Source organism: Geotrypetes seraphini, chromosome 7 (assembly GCF_902459505.1).
Source record: "Geotrypetes seraphini chromosome 7, aGeoSer1.1, whole genome shotgun sequence".
Classification (NCBI taxonomy): domain Eukaryota; kingdom Metazoa; phylum Chordata; class Amphibia; order Gymnophiona; family Dermophiidae; genus Geotrypetes; species Geotrypetes seraphini.
Genome location: NC_047090.1, coordinates 150,360,044 through 150,377,904, shown reverse-complemented (window position 1 = coordinate 150,377,904; position 17,861 = coordinate 150,360,044). Strand labels below are relative to the sequence as shown.

General features: G+C 42.2%; 1 protein-coding gene across 3 annotated transcripts in view; it reads left to right on the top strand.

Moving 5' to 3' along the window:
* LOC117363703 (coiled-coil domain-containing protein 170-like) overlaps positions 1 to 17,440 on the top strand; it is an 88,384-nt gene extending 70,944 nt beyond the window's left edge. For all 3 annotated transcript variants that reach the window (XM_033951849.1, XM_033951848.1, XM_033951850.1), the window contains 4 exons: positions 2,973 to 3,149; positions 10,356 to 10,595; positions 16,073 to 16,309; positions 16,965 to 17,440. In XM_033951849.1, coding sequence (XP_033807740.1) covers positions 2,973 to 3,149; positions 10,356 to 10,595; positions 16,073 to 16,309; positions 16,965 to 17,198 — 888 coding nt within the window. In that variant the 3' untranslated portion in view covers positions 17,199 to 17,440. The remainder of the gene's footprint in view (positions 1 to 2,972; positions 3,150 to 10,355; positions 10,596 to 16,072; positions 16,310 to 16,964) is intronic.
* The last annotated feature ends 421 nt before the right edge of the window (positions 17,441 to 17,861 follow it).

The following is a 17,861-nucleotide window of genomic DNA, read 5'->3' as shown; positions in this document are numbered from 1 at the left end:
TGCCTTTATGTAAACAAACTGGTTCCGACATTCATTCATTAGCGTCGTTGCCAGATTGACGAGAAGATTCACTTGCCACACTGTCCATAAGCCAGAAGTTTGATTTAAAAAAAAAAAAAAAAATGATATTTCACAAAAAAAATTAATTTTTTGGCATCTGCAAGCCCTTTTTACCATAAAAATGTCGTCAAAACCACAAAAATTGGCCTACGATCCTTATGGTCCTGAAAGGGTTAACTCTTTCATTTCGACCACCATCTCCGCATTCTGTTGGACAAATCGTATAATCTACAAAAAGATGTATTTACTAATAGGATCCAGTTCCCAGAACCTTTTTAAAATGGCTTATGCCTGTGATGAAAATCACCCACGAATGCTATTGTTATCACAAACCATTTCAGACCCAATACAAAAGCCTTAGGATTGGTGGGAGCAACCTGCGTATGAGAGAATTAATTATGCAACAGAAAAAAAATAAAATCAACCAACATAATCCAGCATTATCAATAGGTAAATTCTATGTAGCGAGATATCTGTATCAAATACTTTGAACTGGGTCACAAGATATAATAAGTTATTAACATTCTTCACAAGGCAATAAAACAGTTTCCAATCTTTGGTATCTCTGGCTTAATTTTCAGGCTCATTGGCCTAGATGCATTAAATAGAGAATGACATGGGGAAAAATTCTGTCCCCGGACCACCATCCTCTTCACCACCCCATCCCCACCATCCCCTTCACTGCCCCGTCCCCTTTACTGCCCCATCCCCATCCCCGCAGCATCCATACAAGCCTCAGTACTGCAATATTTAGCTTATTCCTTCCTTATAAATCAAAGTTCTGGCTGCTGAACTAGAGAAAGAGATGTTAAGCTGGCAGGGCTTTGTTTATAAATTTTTATAAACACAATTAATATACTACTTTATCCTAAAGCAAAATAAATAAATAGAAATTTTTTTTCTACCTTTGTTGTCTGGTTTCTGCTTCCCTCATCTTCTCATTCAATTCCTTCCATCCACTGTCTGCCATCTCTCTGCATCTTCCATTTGCTCTGTTACTGTGCCTCTCCCTTCACCCCCCCCCCCCCCCCAATTGGTCTGGCACCCATCTTCTTCCCTCCACTCCCCCATTGTCTGGCATCTCTGTCTTCTTCCCTTCCAGCATCTTCTCCTCTGTTCCCCATTTCCCTTCAGCGTCTTTTTCCCACTCTCTCTTCCCCATTTCCCAGCATCTTCTCCCTACTCTCTGTTCCCCATTTCCTAGCGTCTTCTCCTCACTCTCTCTTCCCCATTTCCCAGCGTCTTCTCCCCACTCTCTCTTCCCCATTTCTCAGCATCTATGCCCCACTGTCTCTTCCCCATTTCCCAGCATCTTTGCCCCTCTCTTTCTTTCCCAGTTTCCTTCAGGCTGCTTCAGCGTCTTCTCCTCTCCATCCCCCCACCCCCAGCACCCTTTGCGCGATCCAGCAGCTCCCTCCCGCTGGCCAGCCGTGCATCTCCCTCCCTCCCTTTCTCTTATCTTCTCTTTGTGGCGAAACTGGCAATTTCTATAAGGCTATGCGCTGTATTACAGCCGGAGCCTTGAAGTCGTGTTGCGTTGCCTGCTGGAAAAGTCTCCTCCGATGCAACCAGAAACAGGAAGTTGCATCGGAGGAGACTTTTCCAGCAGGCAACGTGATGCGACTTCAAGGCTCCGGCTGTAATACAGCACATAGCCTTATAGAAATCACCAGTTTCGCCACAAGGAGAAGGTAAAGGAAAGGGAGGGAGGGAGGGAGATGCACGGCCGGATGGCTGATGGGAGAGAGGGGGCTGCCGGACCGCATGCTCGCTCACCACACGCGGTCACCGTGTCATTCTCTAGCACTAAAGTCAGCGATCGTCACTAAACCTGTTTTCACAGCTTTAGCGATGATCGCTGTTACAGAGCCAATGCATAAAACAGCCCACTGCATGTTTTCCACCTCGATTGCCCATTTTCTGATCTGGCCATGCAAATTAGCTAAAAGCTCATGCAAAATAGCCAAGTTTTTGATTCACTAACATCGCTTGGCTATTCCAAATGGGGTTTTATTGATCGTAAAAAATGATTTTACTCTTTCCATTGTGATCTCTACAAGCTTATGCCCCCCGCCACCCCCCAATCAACCCTCAATATCTGCCTCTATGAATTATTAGACATCCCATTCTTTTGTACTATTAATTTGGAAGAATTAGTTCCTTCATTTTTTTACATAGTTGGGCCAAAATTATGGAATGCACTACCATCTTCTTTAAGAACAGTGATGAATTTAGAGATGAGATTGAAGACTTTTTTGTTTCTCAGGAAGTCTGGTCATGATGTAATTTGACATCTTTAGCTTTTGACGGTATTATCAATCGGACATGTTGTATATCAATCTATCGTTATGCTTGTTTTATAGTTTTATGGTTTTAATGGATTTTGTTTTATGTCCTTATGCTTTATTATATTTAACTATACCTGAATTAGAATACTAGATCGAGCAGGCTAAACATTTTTAAAATTTGCTTCAATTTATGCATCTACACCCATGTGTAGCATGGCCAATAAAGATGTCATCTACATTCTCCATTGTACCACACTGATCACCTGGGGAAGTTTCTGATTCAATAGTATATATTTGCATGCTATTAACAATGCCTTTCTAGTATTTGAGTTATTGACCCTACCTCAAAAAGAAGGTCAGGTTGTGGCGTTATCATTATAGCTAAAAACTCCTAAAGTGTGCACAGAGCATTAGCAAAAGTATATTAAACACAATTGGTTTAAAACTGTAGCTTTTTCCTTTAAGGACTGTGTTGTAAAACTATTAGTAATGGCTAAAATTGCAAGGATGGCTTGTCAGAAAAAAGTATTCCTAAAAATGAACATTTGACTTTCTGACCTGCAGCATTTCAAATCTTGAATATAAAGACTCATAATCATTACTATAATGCACTTTTTTCTGCAGCTAATGAGATTTTTACAGCAATTGGCAGAAAAACTAAAGATACATCAAGATATTTCAACAGAGAATCTACAGTCCAAGTATGAATTACTCTTGGATGCTGCTGAAGACTGGATAAGTAAACTGGATAAGGAAAATATTAGTGAGAGTAAAGCCCTCATCTACAACTTACAGAAGAAGGTTGGTCTTAAATGCTTAGAGTTTGGAAGGCAGCATAGGACTAATGAACGCAGATATATGTTTGGTTTTCTTGTCCACTATTTATGATGACCTTAGCAAGTCACTTAGGGGTCGTATTTCTAAAGTGTGTTAACCAATTTAGTTTGTGCTAATGCTAAGAAGCCCATTTTATACCTATGGGCTTCTTAGCATTTACAATAGCATATGTTAATCGTTAGCGGGTGCGAAATCTATTATTGAACCTTAGTTTTAAAAAACCCTTAAATTTGTTATGCTTAGAACCACGGTTCCCTATACTGAGTGGCAGTCCTCCATCTACGGACCTGCCAGTGGGGGGTGCTATTTCACTAGCACGTATTCAATAGAGAGGGACAGGCAAGCTTTGCAGGACATCAGAGAATCTATCTGACCCTAGCAATTGAAAACACAATATTGAAGCACCACTCTCTAGTAGCAGTAATGAAGTTGGACAACAAAAGAGAAAAGCTGACCCAATAATCCACAGTAGAATCAATCCAATGATAAAAACAAAAAACTGCTGATGTTCTGAGAATGATTTATTATAGTCCCTTCATAATAAAATCATAAAAATACATATGTAATAGTCCAACCAGACCCTACACAGTCCATGTTTTGGTGAACACACCTTCCTCAGGGGTTCAATTGATGTCAAATACACAAATAAAGAAATGGACTAAAAACAGTGTATTTGTCTTTAAGCATATAGTCGGGACTGGCTGGAGACAAGCACAAATGACACGAAATGAAGTTGGAGCACTTGTGCTTAGCTTAGAGGGAACAGTGCTTAGAACAAGGACTTGATGCACTAATGAATCTTTTGTCTTGTGGACTTTTACATTTTAGTTTTATCTACGGACATTTTTTTTAATAATCTTTATTCATTTTAAAATCATTTTAATAAGTGAAGAACAATAAATAAAACATTTACACTATAGACATCACTTAAAATATTACAAGATTATTACAGATCAATAACCTCCCCACCCAAATTATTCTTTATCATTCAAGTATCTATAAATTTATCATAATTCTGTAATTCACTACATATTTTAAACATAAAATTACACATTTATCCACTTAGACATATTTTAAACTTTATAAACCACCCTTCCCTCATCCATAATAATAGTTGATTATAACCCTTATATTCCTTCCACCCTCCCCCTTCCCTCCCTGGATGTGCAATTCTTCTAACAACAAAAATGTATAATTATATTAAATTAATTATACAAAAGACGTCAAAGGACCCCATATTAGATTAAAGTTTTTAAAATTCCCTAACTGATCAGTTCTCTTTTTTTCATATTTATATATTTGACATAAACTAGCCCACCAGAATGCAAAATTGAGACAATTCCAGTTTTTCCAGTTACATGTAATCAATTGTATAGCTGTACTTGTCATAATTAAAAAGAGACTTCTTTTATATTTATCTAGGGGATCTTTGATATACAAAATGGTACCACAGATTACTACTTCATAAGTTAAAGGAATTTCAGATTCTAAAATATTAGTAATATGTCCCCAAATCGATTTCCAAAAAACCAGTATCTTAGGCAATAAAACAGTAAATGATCCAATGTTCCTATGTCTAGATGACAGTGCCAGCATCTATTAGACTTTGAGTTATCCAACTTATTCAATCTAACCGTGGTCCAAAAAGAATGATGCAACAGAAAAAACCAAGTTTGTTTCATAGATGCTGAAGCTGTACACCTCATCCTCCAAGACCAAATATGTGGCCATTGAGATGCAGAAATATACTGCTTAATCTCAATGCTCCAAATGTCTCTAAGAGCATTTTTGGGTTTCTTATTCATAAGTTCAGATATTAATTTATACCACTTGGCGGCTTGATGTCCTAGCATGTCTGCCTGAAAACAGAGGAACTGCAAGCTCTAATAATTTTTCAAATTACGCCACACAGGGAACCCTTTCTGAATAGCCTGCTTCAGTTGCAACCATTTATAAAATTGAAATTTTGAAGTACCAAAAGATTGTTGCAGCCGTTTCCCATTTAATCCAGCAGTTTCCCATTTAAAACAACATCCTCTAATGTTCTTATGCCTACTTGCATCCAATCTTTCCAGGCAATTTTAGAGCCGCCTATTTGTATCTTGGAATTCAGCCATAGGGATTGACACAAAGACTGTTCTATAGGTATTTCGGTTAACTTATTTATACATCTCAGGGTCTTCCAAGTATCAAAAATGATCTTATTATCCTTTGCATAACTGAGTAGTTTAATGTCTAATATATGAGATAGACGCATTGGGGACATAATTTTCCATTCCAAAATTAACCAATCTGGATAATGATCCATGAGGTCAGGCAGTACATACCCTGACACAGAATATAACATACTACAGGCAAAATCATAATTTTCACTGTTTGAACTCTCCCCCACCAAGATATATGTAACGGATTCCATTGCTCACACATTTCTGTAACCTATAATAAAGATTTTTCATTTATTTTCATTGTTTCTTCCAATGTCTTATAAATCCATATTCCTAAATATTTTATACCCTCTTCTTTCCAAAGAAAAGGGAACTGATCAAACAAACCTTTTTGAGAATGTATATTAAGCGGAAGAATTTCAGATTTATTCCAATTTATTTTATATCCTGAAAATTTTCCAACTCTTTCAATCAAGTCCAATAAATGTGGAATAGTAGATTCAGGATTCCTCAAATGAAGCAAAATGTCATCTGCATATGCAGAAACTTTATACTCTCGACCAGCATTAGGAATACCTTGAATCTCCTCTGTTTGTTGAATAGCCAATAATAAGGGTTCCAAAACAATATCAAACAAGAGAGGAGATAAAGGACATCCCTGCCTAACTCCCCTTTCCAGACAAAAACTGTCTGAAAAAGAATTATTTATATACAATCTAGCCAAAGGGAAGTTATATAAAGTTTGATCATTTGTATAAATCCAGAACCCACCCCAAACCAATCCATTGCTTGGTACATAAAGGTCCATTCTACACGATCAAATGCCTTCTCCGCATCTAAAGATACAGAGAAGGCTGGATCCTCCATGGATTTTGTCAAAGTCAACATATGAAGAGCCAATCTAGTATTATTTGAGGAATGTCTATGAGCAACAAATCCGGTTTGGTGCATACCTATAATATAAGGGAGAGCCTTAGCCAAGCGTAGAGCCAATAACTTAGCCAACAGTTTTCCATCAACATTTATCAACGATATTGGCCTGTAATTTGAAACAAATAAAGGATCTTTATTTGGCTTTGGCAAAACTATAGTCATAGATTCTGCCATAGTATCTGAAATGCAGCCTTTAGACGGTTGAACCTGATATAACTTTAATAAATAAGGCAGTAATGTATTTTGAAATGATTTATAAAACTCCACATTGTATCCATCCCCTCCTGGAGCGGATCCAACTCTAAGGGACTTCAATGCTGTCTGGATCTCCTTTAATGTAATAGGAGCATCAAGAGATCCTTTTATATACTCAGGAATTTTAGGACCCTCAATTAATTTTAAAAACTCTAAACCATCAAGTTCTTTATTTGAATAAAGCTCAGAAGAATACAAAGTCTTATAATATTTCAAAAACTGTTTTAATATATTATCAATTTGAGAATGAGTAACCCCATTTTCATCTGTAATAGCCATAATCTTTACTTTCCTTTTTTTTTTTTGCTTTTAAATAATTAGCTAGTAATCTTCCCGCTTTATTCGAGTTTCCATAATACAAAGCCTATTGAGTAAATAATTCCTTCCTAGCCCATTTAGAAGAGATCTCATCATATTTATATTTAGCTTTTAATAGGGACTGGAATGTATCATATTCCCATTTTATTATTAATTTTGCTTCTAATTCCTTAATCATTTCCTCCAATTCAGAAAAATCTATGGACATTTTATCATTGCTTATATCTAATAAATTGATTTAACGTCCAGATCATGTTCCACTTTTTTTTGTTAACCTACATTAGTGCAAGTTAATATCAATAACTGATTGTTAATGGCTCATTAACTACTTTGGGCTTGATATTCAGACCTTAGAAGACAGGCTTGCTATCTCTCAAGGTCAGTGGCGAACCTGGAAATTTAACACTAGGGCTGGTCTATTTTCCACTGCTTTTGACATAGCCGGCCAAGCCCATATCCATTGGCTGACTGGCTAAGTCACAGCGGACATAGACCTGCCATTTAGGTGTCTCTGTCTGGCTGCTAGACTTAGCTGTTCAGCTAATGAATATGGCGCTGACCTGCTATGTTGCACAACATAGCTAGAGACTGGGCTAACGGCTTACTGGGATATTCAGCAGGAAATAGCCAGCTATCTCCTAATCAATATTAGCAGTTACTGTATTTCCCCGCATATAGGCTGCCCCTCTGCATAGGCCGTACCCATATATAGGCCGCAGAAAAAGGCAACCTATGTTGAAAAACCGTAAGATAAGCCGCCCCATGGTATTAGCTGCGGTTTAACTTCCGGTACCTCCCCTCCTTCATCCCCCCCGGTACCTCGTTCAAAACCCCCTCGCTGGACGGCGCACGGCTCGAATCTCCAGTGGTGCAGGGCAGCCGCGATCTCTTCGGCATCTGGCCTGTCCCTGCACCACTCGTTGAATGGCCGACGTCAGCGAGTCCCGCGAGAGCTAACGTCGGCCATTCAGCGGGTAGTGCGAGGGCAGGCCGGATGCCGAAGAGATTGCGAATGCCCTGCACCACTGGAGATTTGAGCTGTGTGCCGTCCAGCGAGGGGGTTTTGAACGAGGTACCGGGGGGGATGATCTAAAATTGATACATAGGCCACCCCATTTAAAATGGCCGCGCCTCATACACAGGTTGGTAAAACCCATGTATAGGCCGTGGCCTATATATGGGGGAAATACGGTAGCTAGCTTGGCATTATTTCAAGTTTCAAGTTTATTATGGTTTGATATACTGCTTAAAAAAAATCCTAAGCAGTTTATATAAAAAACATTGTTAAATAATAGCCTAAAACAGGGAGAGCAAACATGAATAATAAAGACAACAGGGGGGACGACATATGATACGAAAGGAAAACATCAAGGGTTACATCATTTCATAAAATAAATAAAAGACTGTGGATGGGAAAGAACAAAAGGGAGTGGGAATGAAATGATTCAAAATCCTGATTTATACCCCATAGGCATCTTTATAAAGTAAGGTTTTGAGGCTTGCTTTAAATTTGGCCGTATTGGTTTCTTGCTACTCCTTGGGTTTTGGCCAGGTGCTAGTGACCTGGATTGGCCACCATGAGAACGGGCTACTGGGCTTGATGGACCCTTGGTCTGACCCAGTAAGGCTATTCTTATGTTCTAATGCCTCACATTTGAAGGGAGGGAGTTCCACAACCTAGGTGCTATTATTTAGCTGGCCAGAAGCCATTCCTGGTCACCCATATAGCGCTGAATACTAGGCAGTTTGCATGTGGATCTGGGATCTGTGCTCAAATTTGGGTGTTCTTGTCCCCTTCTATATATCTGCACTCGGCCCCTGGGATATACGGTAATCTAGTGTGTAGAAAAGCACTAGCATCATATCTATATTATCTAATCTAATCTAATCTAAACCTTAAGTTGGAAGTATTATGCTGACGTATTAATGTTTGTCTCTGATATTTATTTCAGTGCTGTTAAAAATGTGTTATTTTTTATACTGTCTCATGATAGTTTTATTAAGAGCCCCTTTTAGAAAGCCATGGTAGTAACAGAGTAAATGATGGCAGATAAAGACCTGAATGGTCCATCCAGTCTGTCCAAACATACACTGTCTATAATTTAATTTAAATTATTCTTTGTCTTAGATATTTCTGGGTCAGAAACCCAGAGTTCTGCCCGTTATTGTGCATCTACAGGAGCCTCTGTCGAAGCTCACTCCATCTCATCTAAACCATCCCAGCCCATCCTCAACTGAATGGCCTTATACATGACACAGATCATAGAAACATAGAAATAGACGGCAAATAAGGGCCACGGCCCATCTAGTCTGCCCACCCCAATGACCCTCCCCTACCTTTCTCTGTGAATAGATCCCACATGTCTATCCTATTTGGCCTTAAAATCAGGCACACTGCTGGCCTCAATAACCTGAAGTGGAAGACTATGCCAGCGATCAACCACCCTTTCAGTGAGAAAGAATTTCCTGGTGTCCCCGTGCAGTTTCCCACCCCTAATTTTCCACGGATGCCCCCTTGTTGCCGCGGGACCCTTGAAAAAGAAGTTATTTTCTTCCACCTCGATGTGGCCCGTGAGATACTTGAATGTCTCGATCATGTCACCCCTCTCTCTGCGTTCCTCAAGTGAGTACAGCTGCAACTTATCCAGCCGTTCCTCGTACGGGAGATCCTCGAGTCCCGAGACCATCCGGGTGGCCATTCTCTGGACCGACTCCAGTCTCAGCACATCCTTACGGTAATGCGGCCTCCAGAATTGCACACAGTATTGGCCTTAGTTCCTTCAGTAGAGATCCTCTGTGTTCATCCCTCGCTTGTTTGAACCCTGTCACCGTTTTCCTCTCCACTACCTCCCTCGGGAGCACGTTCCAGGCATCAACCACCCTCTCTATAAAGAAGAATTTCCTAACATGCTGCCACTTAATTCTTATGGGCTTCGATGCATTTACCGTGGTAGCATCGCTACCATGGCTTTGTAAGGACATAAGAATTGCCGCTGCTGGGTCAGACCAGTGGTCTATCGTGCCCAGCAGTCCGCTCACAAAGCAGCCCCCAGGTCAAAGACCAGTACCCTAACTAAGACTAGTCCTACCAGCACACTTCTTGTTCAGCAGGAACCTGATAAGAACATAAGAATTGCCGCTGCTAAGTCCAAAGTTTTAATTTGCTGATTTGAAGAGCACCTCATTTATTGTATTTATGGTCATTTTACTACTGTTTTGCTGTTAACAAAACTGCAAGTAATATATTGAACTGTACCTGCTGAACACCGCCTTGGTGAATTTCTTCATAAAGGCGGATAATCCTAATAAACAAGTAAATAAAATCTGGGGGTTAATGTGCATTAAAGAACAAAGCTTTATCCCTTTATTTAATTTATTACCATCCTGACCCGCGCTTTCACAGATCTGTGCGCCATTAACCTAGAAGAGAGCAGTATGTGTGTACTTCAGTGCTTACTTTATCATACACTTTATGATCAACTTAATTCTTTTAATACAGATAAACTATCAGAAGGAAAAACTGGAGCTTAAGAATTCACAGCTTGACCAATTAGAAAATAAAATCAAGCAGCTTGAAAGAGAGCAAGAGCACCTGGCATTATGGAATACAGAGGGCATGCAGAGCTTGGCTGTGCAGAAACTGCAGAAAAAAATTGGGAAACTCCAGGGGCAACACAATGACCTAAAACTCGTCAATCAAAATATGATGGCGAAGCTTGCTGACATCAGTGATCTCAGGGTAAGTCTGGAAATAGGCTAGATTGAAGCATTTGCCGTGTATGCTGGTAATCGCAAAGTACTGTGTCCTGAAGTAGCAATCAGACATACTGTATATATTCGAATATAACCATAACATTTTCTTCCCCTTTTGGGGGGAAAAAACGTGGAAGGGCATAATCAAAAAAACTGTCTAAGTCCCTTTTTGGCCTAAGGCCTTAAACGTTGAAAGAAGAAGCAGGGAAAGTGTCCATAACCAAAACAAACGTCCTTGTTTTAATAATGGCCTGCCTCTACATTCAGCTGTTTAAACGCCCAGACCACCACTACGTCTACACTTATACCCCATAATGAACCAAAAAAACGCATAAGCCCAAACGGCCAACACAAGGGCTTTTAGGCAAAGGAGGAGCCAGTCCTTCGCCTAAAAGCTGGATTTTGTAACTGGTGTCTGTCAAAAACAACACCGGTTACAGAATCCACACCAACCCCCCCCCCCACACACACACACATCGGGGCAGCAGGGAACCCAAGCCCCCCTGCCCCGGGCACCCACGGCACCCCCCGACGACATTGGGGCAAGAGGGAGCCCAAGCCCTCCTGCCCCGGCGATCATGCCCACTCCCCGCCGAATACGATTGGGCCAGGAGGGAGCCCAAGCCCTCCTGGCCCTGGCAACCCCCCCCCCCCGACTCGATCTGGCCAGGAGGGAGGCCAAGCCCTCCTGGCCCTGGCGATCCCCCCCCCCCCCCCGACTCAATCTGGCCAGGAGGGAGCCCAAGCCCTTCTGGCCCCGGCAACGCCCTACCCTCCACCCCCCACTACAATACGGGCAGGAGGGATCCCAGGCCCTCCTGCCCTCGACACAACTATAGAAAAATAGACAAATATAGTGCAAAATATAGACAGCAGATATAAATTCTCAAAACTGACACATTTTGATCACTAAATTGAAAATAAAATCATTTTTCCTACCTTTGTTGTCTGGTGATTTTTTTCTTTCTTTCCTTCCTCAGGCCTAACAATTGTCCCTTCCTCCCTCCCTCCCTCCTATGTCCCCCTCAATGCCTTCCAGCCTTTGTCCTCTTCCTCCCCCTCCCCCCCCCCCGTTGTCTGGTTATTTATTTCTTTCTTTCCTTCCTCAGGCCCAACAATTGTTCCTTCCTCCCTCCTTCACTCCCTCCCTCATTCCTATGTCCCCCTCAATGCCTTCCAGCCTTTGTCCTCTCTCCACTCCCTTCCTCAGGCCTAACAATTGTCCCTTCCTCCCTCCCTCCCTCCTATGTCCCCCTCAATGCCTTCCAGCCTTTGTCCTCTTCCTCCCCCTCCCTCCCCCCCCCCCGTTGTCTGGTTATTTATTTATTTATTTCCTTCCTCAGGCCCAACAATTGTTCCTTCCTTCCTCCTTCACTCCCTTCCTCCCTCCCATGTCTCCCTCAATGCCTTCCAGCCTTTGTCCTCCTCCCTCCCTCCTATGTTCCCTTCACTGCCTTCCAGCCTTTGTCCTCTTCCCTCCCTCCTATGTTCCTCTCACTGCCTTCCAGCTTTGTCCTCTTTCCCTCTCCACCCAAGCCTGCCCGCCCGCTCACTGGATGTAATTACCTCCCGCTGCTGCCGCTGTGAAGACATGTCGCCGAAGGGCGAGTGCTCCAGGCCGTAAGAAGCAGCAGCGGCAGGGGGGGACACCTGGCTCAGGAGCGGGTCAAATTCATCAGTGCATCACCGCATGCCATGGCCTTACTGTGGCCTGAGAGCGAGGGACGAGCGGGGAGCCGGCATGGAACTATTTGCTGGGAAGGGCCAGACAGGTGCAGTGATTGCACACTGCCGGCCCAGAAACCTTACCCCTGACGTCAGTTCTGATATCGGAGAGAAGGTCTGGCCCGGACATTCTCTCTGACATCAGAATTGGCGTCGAGGGTAAGGCTTCTGGGCCGGCAGAGTGCAACTGCTGCACCGACTTGGCCTTTCCCTTCCTCTACTTGTGGCGGAGGGCAACAAGTAGCAGCAGCAGCAGCGGCGGGCGAGAAACCCTGATCTAACTAAGGTAATGAGGGTTGGCTGGTTTGGGTATTCACTCCATAGGATGCACCCTTTTTTCCACCCACTTTTTTGGGGGAAAAAAGTGAGTGTTATGGAGCAAAAGATACGGAACATTGCTCTTGATTCAACCAAAGTCAGATTTGCAATCTTAAGGATAAAGAGCAGAGTCTTAAGCTGTCCCTTCCATGGCTTTTTTAAGTTTAATGCTAATGTGTCATTTCAGCATGTATTGGTTTAGGATTTCTGTTGCAGAAGAGCCTCACTGAAGTGCCTGAAGGACCACATGTGGCTGACAGAATGCAGGTTGAGTAATACTACAAGCAGGGCCAACTCAAGGGTCTATGGCACCCCGAGCCAACTTTTGCATGGGTGGCCCCCTACCCCTGCAATATGGTATCTCTCTCCTCCCACCGTCCCCTCTTGCTGGACCAGGTAAGGCACTTGCTCAGGGCACTGATGATAAAGAGTGTCAAAATCCCAGTCCGGCATCTATTCCTCTAGAAGTCTGAAGGTTGACCAGACTGGGATTTTGGTACCCTTTATCACCTGGTCCATAGGTTGCGCCATCCCTGACTACAACAGCCTTCTCTGTAGCATGGTGATCTTTGCACTTAGGGTTCCTTTTACAAAGGAGCATTAGGTCCTTAACGTGCAAAATAGCGCGCGCTAGCCGCTACCACCTCCTTTTAAGCAGGCGATAATTTTTCAGCTAGTGTGCGCTAAAAACGCTAGCGCTCCTTAGTAAAAGGAGCCCTTAATGTTAATTCTTTGGTATCCTAATTCCATAGTAAATTGCTTTTCTGTTTTGACCTTCCCATCTACCACTGCTTCTATAGCTCAGCTCTCCTTTTGGTGAAGGTTACATTTCATTGAGGTCTAAACCTCAGGGCTGTGTGGCAGTGGCGTACCAAGGGGGAGGCGGGGAGGGGGGGGGGGTGGTCCGCCCCGGGTGCACGGCCCAAGGGGGTGCACAGCTGGCCACTCACTGGGGAATAGGCTGCCACTGGGGAAAGGCTGCCACTGCTGTCATCAGGAACAAGCTGGCACCGAGTTCTCCCTCCCTGCTTCTCTTCCCTGCGAGCCGACCAACTCTAGCCATCCGACATCAATTCTGACATCGGAGAGGACGTTCTGGGCCAGCCAATTGCTGCCTGGCTGGCCCGGAACGTCCTCTCTGACGTTAGAATTGACGTCGGGCAGCAAGAGTTGGTCGGCCCGCGGGGAAGAGAAGCAGGGTGAACTCGGCGCCGGCCTGTTTCCGATGGCCAATGGCAGCCTTTCCCTGGCGGCGGTGGCAGCAGCATGTTTCCCAATGGCGGTGGCATGGGGGAGGGCAGGAAGGAAGAAAGAAAGATGGGGGGGGAGACAGGGAGCCAGAAAGAAAGAAAGGGGGGGGCAGGGTGAAACAAAGAAAAAAAAAATGGGGCATATGGAGAGAGAGAGAAAGACAGACATAGAGAAAGAAAGGGGGCATGGAGAGAAAAAGAAGGAAGGGGGCAGGGTGAAAGAAAGAAAGAAATGGGGCACGGAGAGAGAGATAGAGAGAAAGACAAACAGAAAGAAAGGGGGCATAGGGAGAGAGAAATAAAGAAGGGGGTAGGGAGAAAGAAAGAAAGAAAGAAATGGGGCACGGAGAGAAAGAAAGACAGACAGAGAAAGAAAGGGGGCATGGAGAGAGAAAGAAGGGGGAAGGGTGAAAGAAAGAAATGGGGCATGGAGAGAGAGAGAGAAAGACAAACATAGAGAAAGAAAGGGGGCATGGGGAGAGAGAAAGAAAAAAGGGGGCACGGAGAAAGAGAGAAATACAGACATACAGAAAGAAAGGGGGCATGGAGAGAGAAAGAAAGAAGGGGACAGGATGAAACAAAGAAAAAGTTGGGGGAGGGAATGAGGTCTGGAGGAGAGGAAGCATACAGGAGGCTGAAAGAAGGGAAGAAATATTGGATGCACAGTCAGAAGAATAAAGTGCAACCAGAAACTGATGAAATTACCAAACAAAGGTAAGAAAAATGATTTTATTTTCAATTTAGTGATCAAAATGTGTCTGTTTTGAGAATTTATATATGCTGTCTATATTTTGCATTATGGCCCCCTTTTACTAACCCGCAATAGCAGTTTTTAGCGCAGGGAGCCTATGAGCGTCGAGAGCAGCGTGGGGCATTCAGCGCAGCTCCCTGCACTAAAAAACGCTATTGCGGTTTAGTAAAAAGGGAGGGGGTGTATTTGTCTATTTTTGTATAGTTGTTACTGAGGTGACATTGCATAAAGTCATCTGCCTTGACCTCTTTGAAAACCTGCGGAATATAAATGATAATTAACATTTTCTCTGCGTACAGTGTGCTTTGTGTTTTTAAAATTTTATTGTTGGTAGATCATTTTGACTTGGCCACAAAGGTAAGGGGGAGGGAGGCAGGGGAGCTGCTGAAAGACATCTAGTAATCCTTGCAGGCTTGACTGTGCAGGAAATTATTTTTGTAAAATCATGTTTTGTTATGTGACTGGCATTATTTAGACTTTAATTTCTATGAATGAATAGAATGAAAATGATATAAAATTACTTGCTTGTTTTTATGTGCGTGCGCTGAAGGAAAGTGGAGAGAGAGTGGGCTGAGGACGCTGAAGGGAAATGGGGAAGAGAGAGTGGGGAGAAGACGCTGATTTATAAATTGACAATTGTACAGAATATTGTTTCTTTTTATACTTTAATATAATAAGTTCAATATAAAACAATTCAAGGCTTGTGTGGATGGAATCAGGTGGTATGTGAGGATGAGGACCGAGCTTACAGGGATTAGTCCAATAAAATTGTATTTTCTTATTTCTCATTATTTGTTTTATTTTTATTTGTTAATTTGTAAAGTGGTGATTGTTGTGTATCAGTTTTTTCAAATTTACATCTACTGTCTTTATATTTTTGCACAGTATTAGAGGACATGTATTACTGTTTTTGTGGTGTTGTGGTGTTGCATTGTATGCGGAGTCTGGTTTCTTGGCAGTTCAGTTTAACTTTTGTCTACATATTTCTATTTTTAGTTTGTGATTATTCCATATTGGGCGAGGGTGTATCTGTCTGTGTGTATGAAAGGGACATGGCTTTCTGATAGCATCGACTGTACAGGATCAATTGACTGTGCAGGATCTGGCTTGTTTAGTTTTACAATTTATGTGTTGGTGTTCTAGTGCTCACTGCAGTGTTTAAGATGCTGCCTCTTCTTAGGTACACTCTTCTGCGATATGTGGATTGTTACTAAAAATCATATTTTTCATATAGATGGGGGGGTGTCAAAAAAAATGATGGGCCCCGGGTGTCACATATGCTAGGTATGCCACTGCTGTGTGGAAGAAGTTTATGATCAAGGGGCCGGGCACTGAACTACTGCTCACTTCAAACTAGCATGCAAAAATGTACTGACCTATTCAGTTCTGTCATTATCTGCAAAAATTTCTCTTTCGTAGGCCAAAACAAGCATGCAAAGCAGAACTATAGAAGAACTGAATAAATCTTTAGAAAAACTTGAAAGCATAAAGGAGAAAGCGGCTAAGAAGGTGGTGAGTCTGAAAACAGAACTGGACTACACAGTGCATGAGATGAAGGGAGAGAAAGCAAGAGCCCAGCAAATGCTGGAAGCAGTCACTAATGAGCTCCAGACGGCAAAAAGAGCACTTGAAGAAGTAGCAAGACGAGAAAAACAGGTACGCTTACTTTACTATTTTTTTATGCTATTAAAAGCAAATCATTAGGGTCTTTTTAGCAACTTTTAGTGGTTTTGGCTCATATTAGTTGCAACTTTGTTGATTCGATAGCTGCTCGAGAAGTTTTAAAGAGACTTTATTCAATAACTGAACAGACAAAAAAAAGGTTTTGTCCCACAGGTCCTGTGAACTGTTTTTCAGAAGAACAGCCTTAACACACCCTTGACAAAGAACATAACAGGAACGATACTTTCCTTAAAATGCAATTAGAAAGTATCTTTGCTGAATTTTATCAGTTTTGCAATGATATAATTATGAAACACAATGGATTTAGGGCTCCTTTTATAAAGCCGCGATAGCGGTTTTACCGCACGCACCGGATTAGCGCGTGCTACAGTATGCGCTAGCCACAAATCTACCGCCTGCTCAAAAGGAGGTGGTGGCGGCCAGCGCACGCGGCAATTTAGCATGCGCTATTCCGCCCGTTAAGACCCTAGCGCGGCTTTGTAAAAGGAGCCCTTAGATTTTCTTTCCAGAATGATTTTACTTTTTTGCACATTTACATAGTTCATTTCTTTTAAGCACGTGTTAAAGTACTTTAAAAATAAGTGAATTGTTTTGTTTCTTTTTTTTTTTTTTTTTTTGCTCTGTACAGCTCGTTGACTTTAGAGAAACCATTACAAGAACGATGGGATTTAACATAAACACATTAGCTGTGCCAGACCACGAGATCATCCGTCTACTACAGCACATTGTTAAAACTCAAAAATTTTCTAAAGTTACTTCTAATGACAAATCAAAATTACCCTATAACTTAAGGACTGGATATAAAAATCACCCAAATGCTACCGTATCTTATAAACCTCCATCAGACCATTCAAAATTTTAATGTAGAATTGTCACATAGTTATTAGTGCTGCCCGATTCAAGGAAAAATTTTTTCAATTCGATTTGGCCTATTGAATAGATTTTTCAATTTGATTTACTTTTCCCACCCAATCGGGCATTTTTTTTCTAAACGTCCTGGCGAGTTTATTTTGTAGCCTTTTCACCCATCCCATCCCCATTTGCCCTCTCCAACCCCATACCGGCGCTGTAGTGTAAACAAAATAAAAGACTTTTCCTCTCTCCGTCAGGTCCTAGCTCACGCTTGCTGTCTAACACCAGCTCTGGCAGGATACACATTTCAAATCTGATATATTGAAATCACAAAATAGGAAAAAAAAATTTCAACCTTCCATTACCATATCCAACATTTGTTTCTTTTCCACTGTCTATCATTTCTCTCTCTCTCTCCTTGCCTTGTGGCCTGGGTCAAACCTCTCTATTCCCCTCCATGCAGCATCTCTTCCTCCCCTCCATCATGTGCAACATTTCTTTTTCTCTCCTCATGTACCACCTCTCCATGCCCTCCACCCTATGTCCAACATTTCTCTCTCTTCTCCATGCATGTATCCCTCCCACCATATGCAGAATTTCTCTCCTCATCCATTTCTACCTCTGTTTTATCTCTCCCTTCCTCTCCTCCACCCCAACAATACTTCCACTCTCC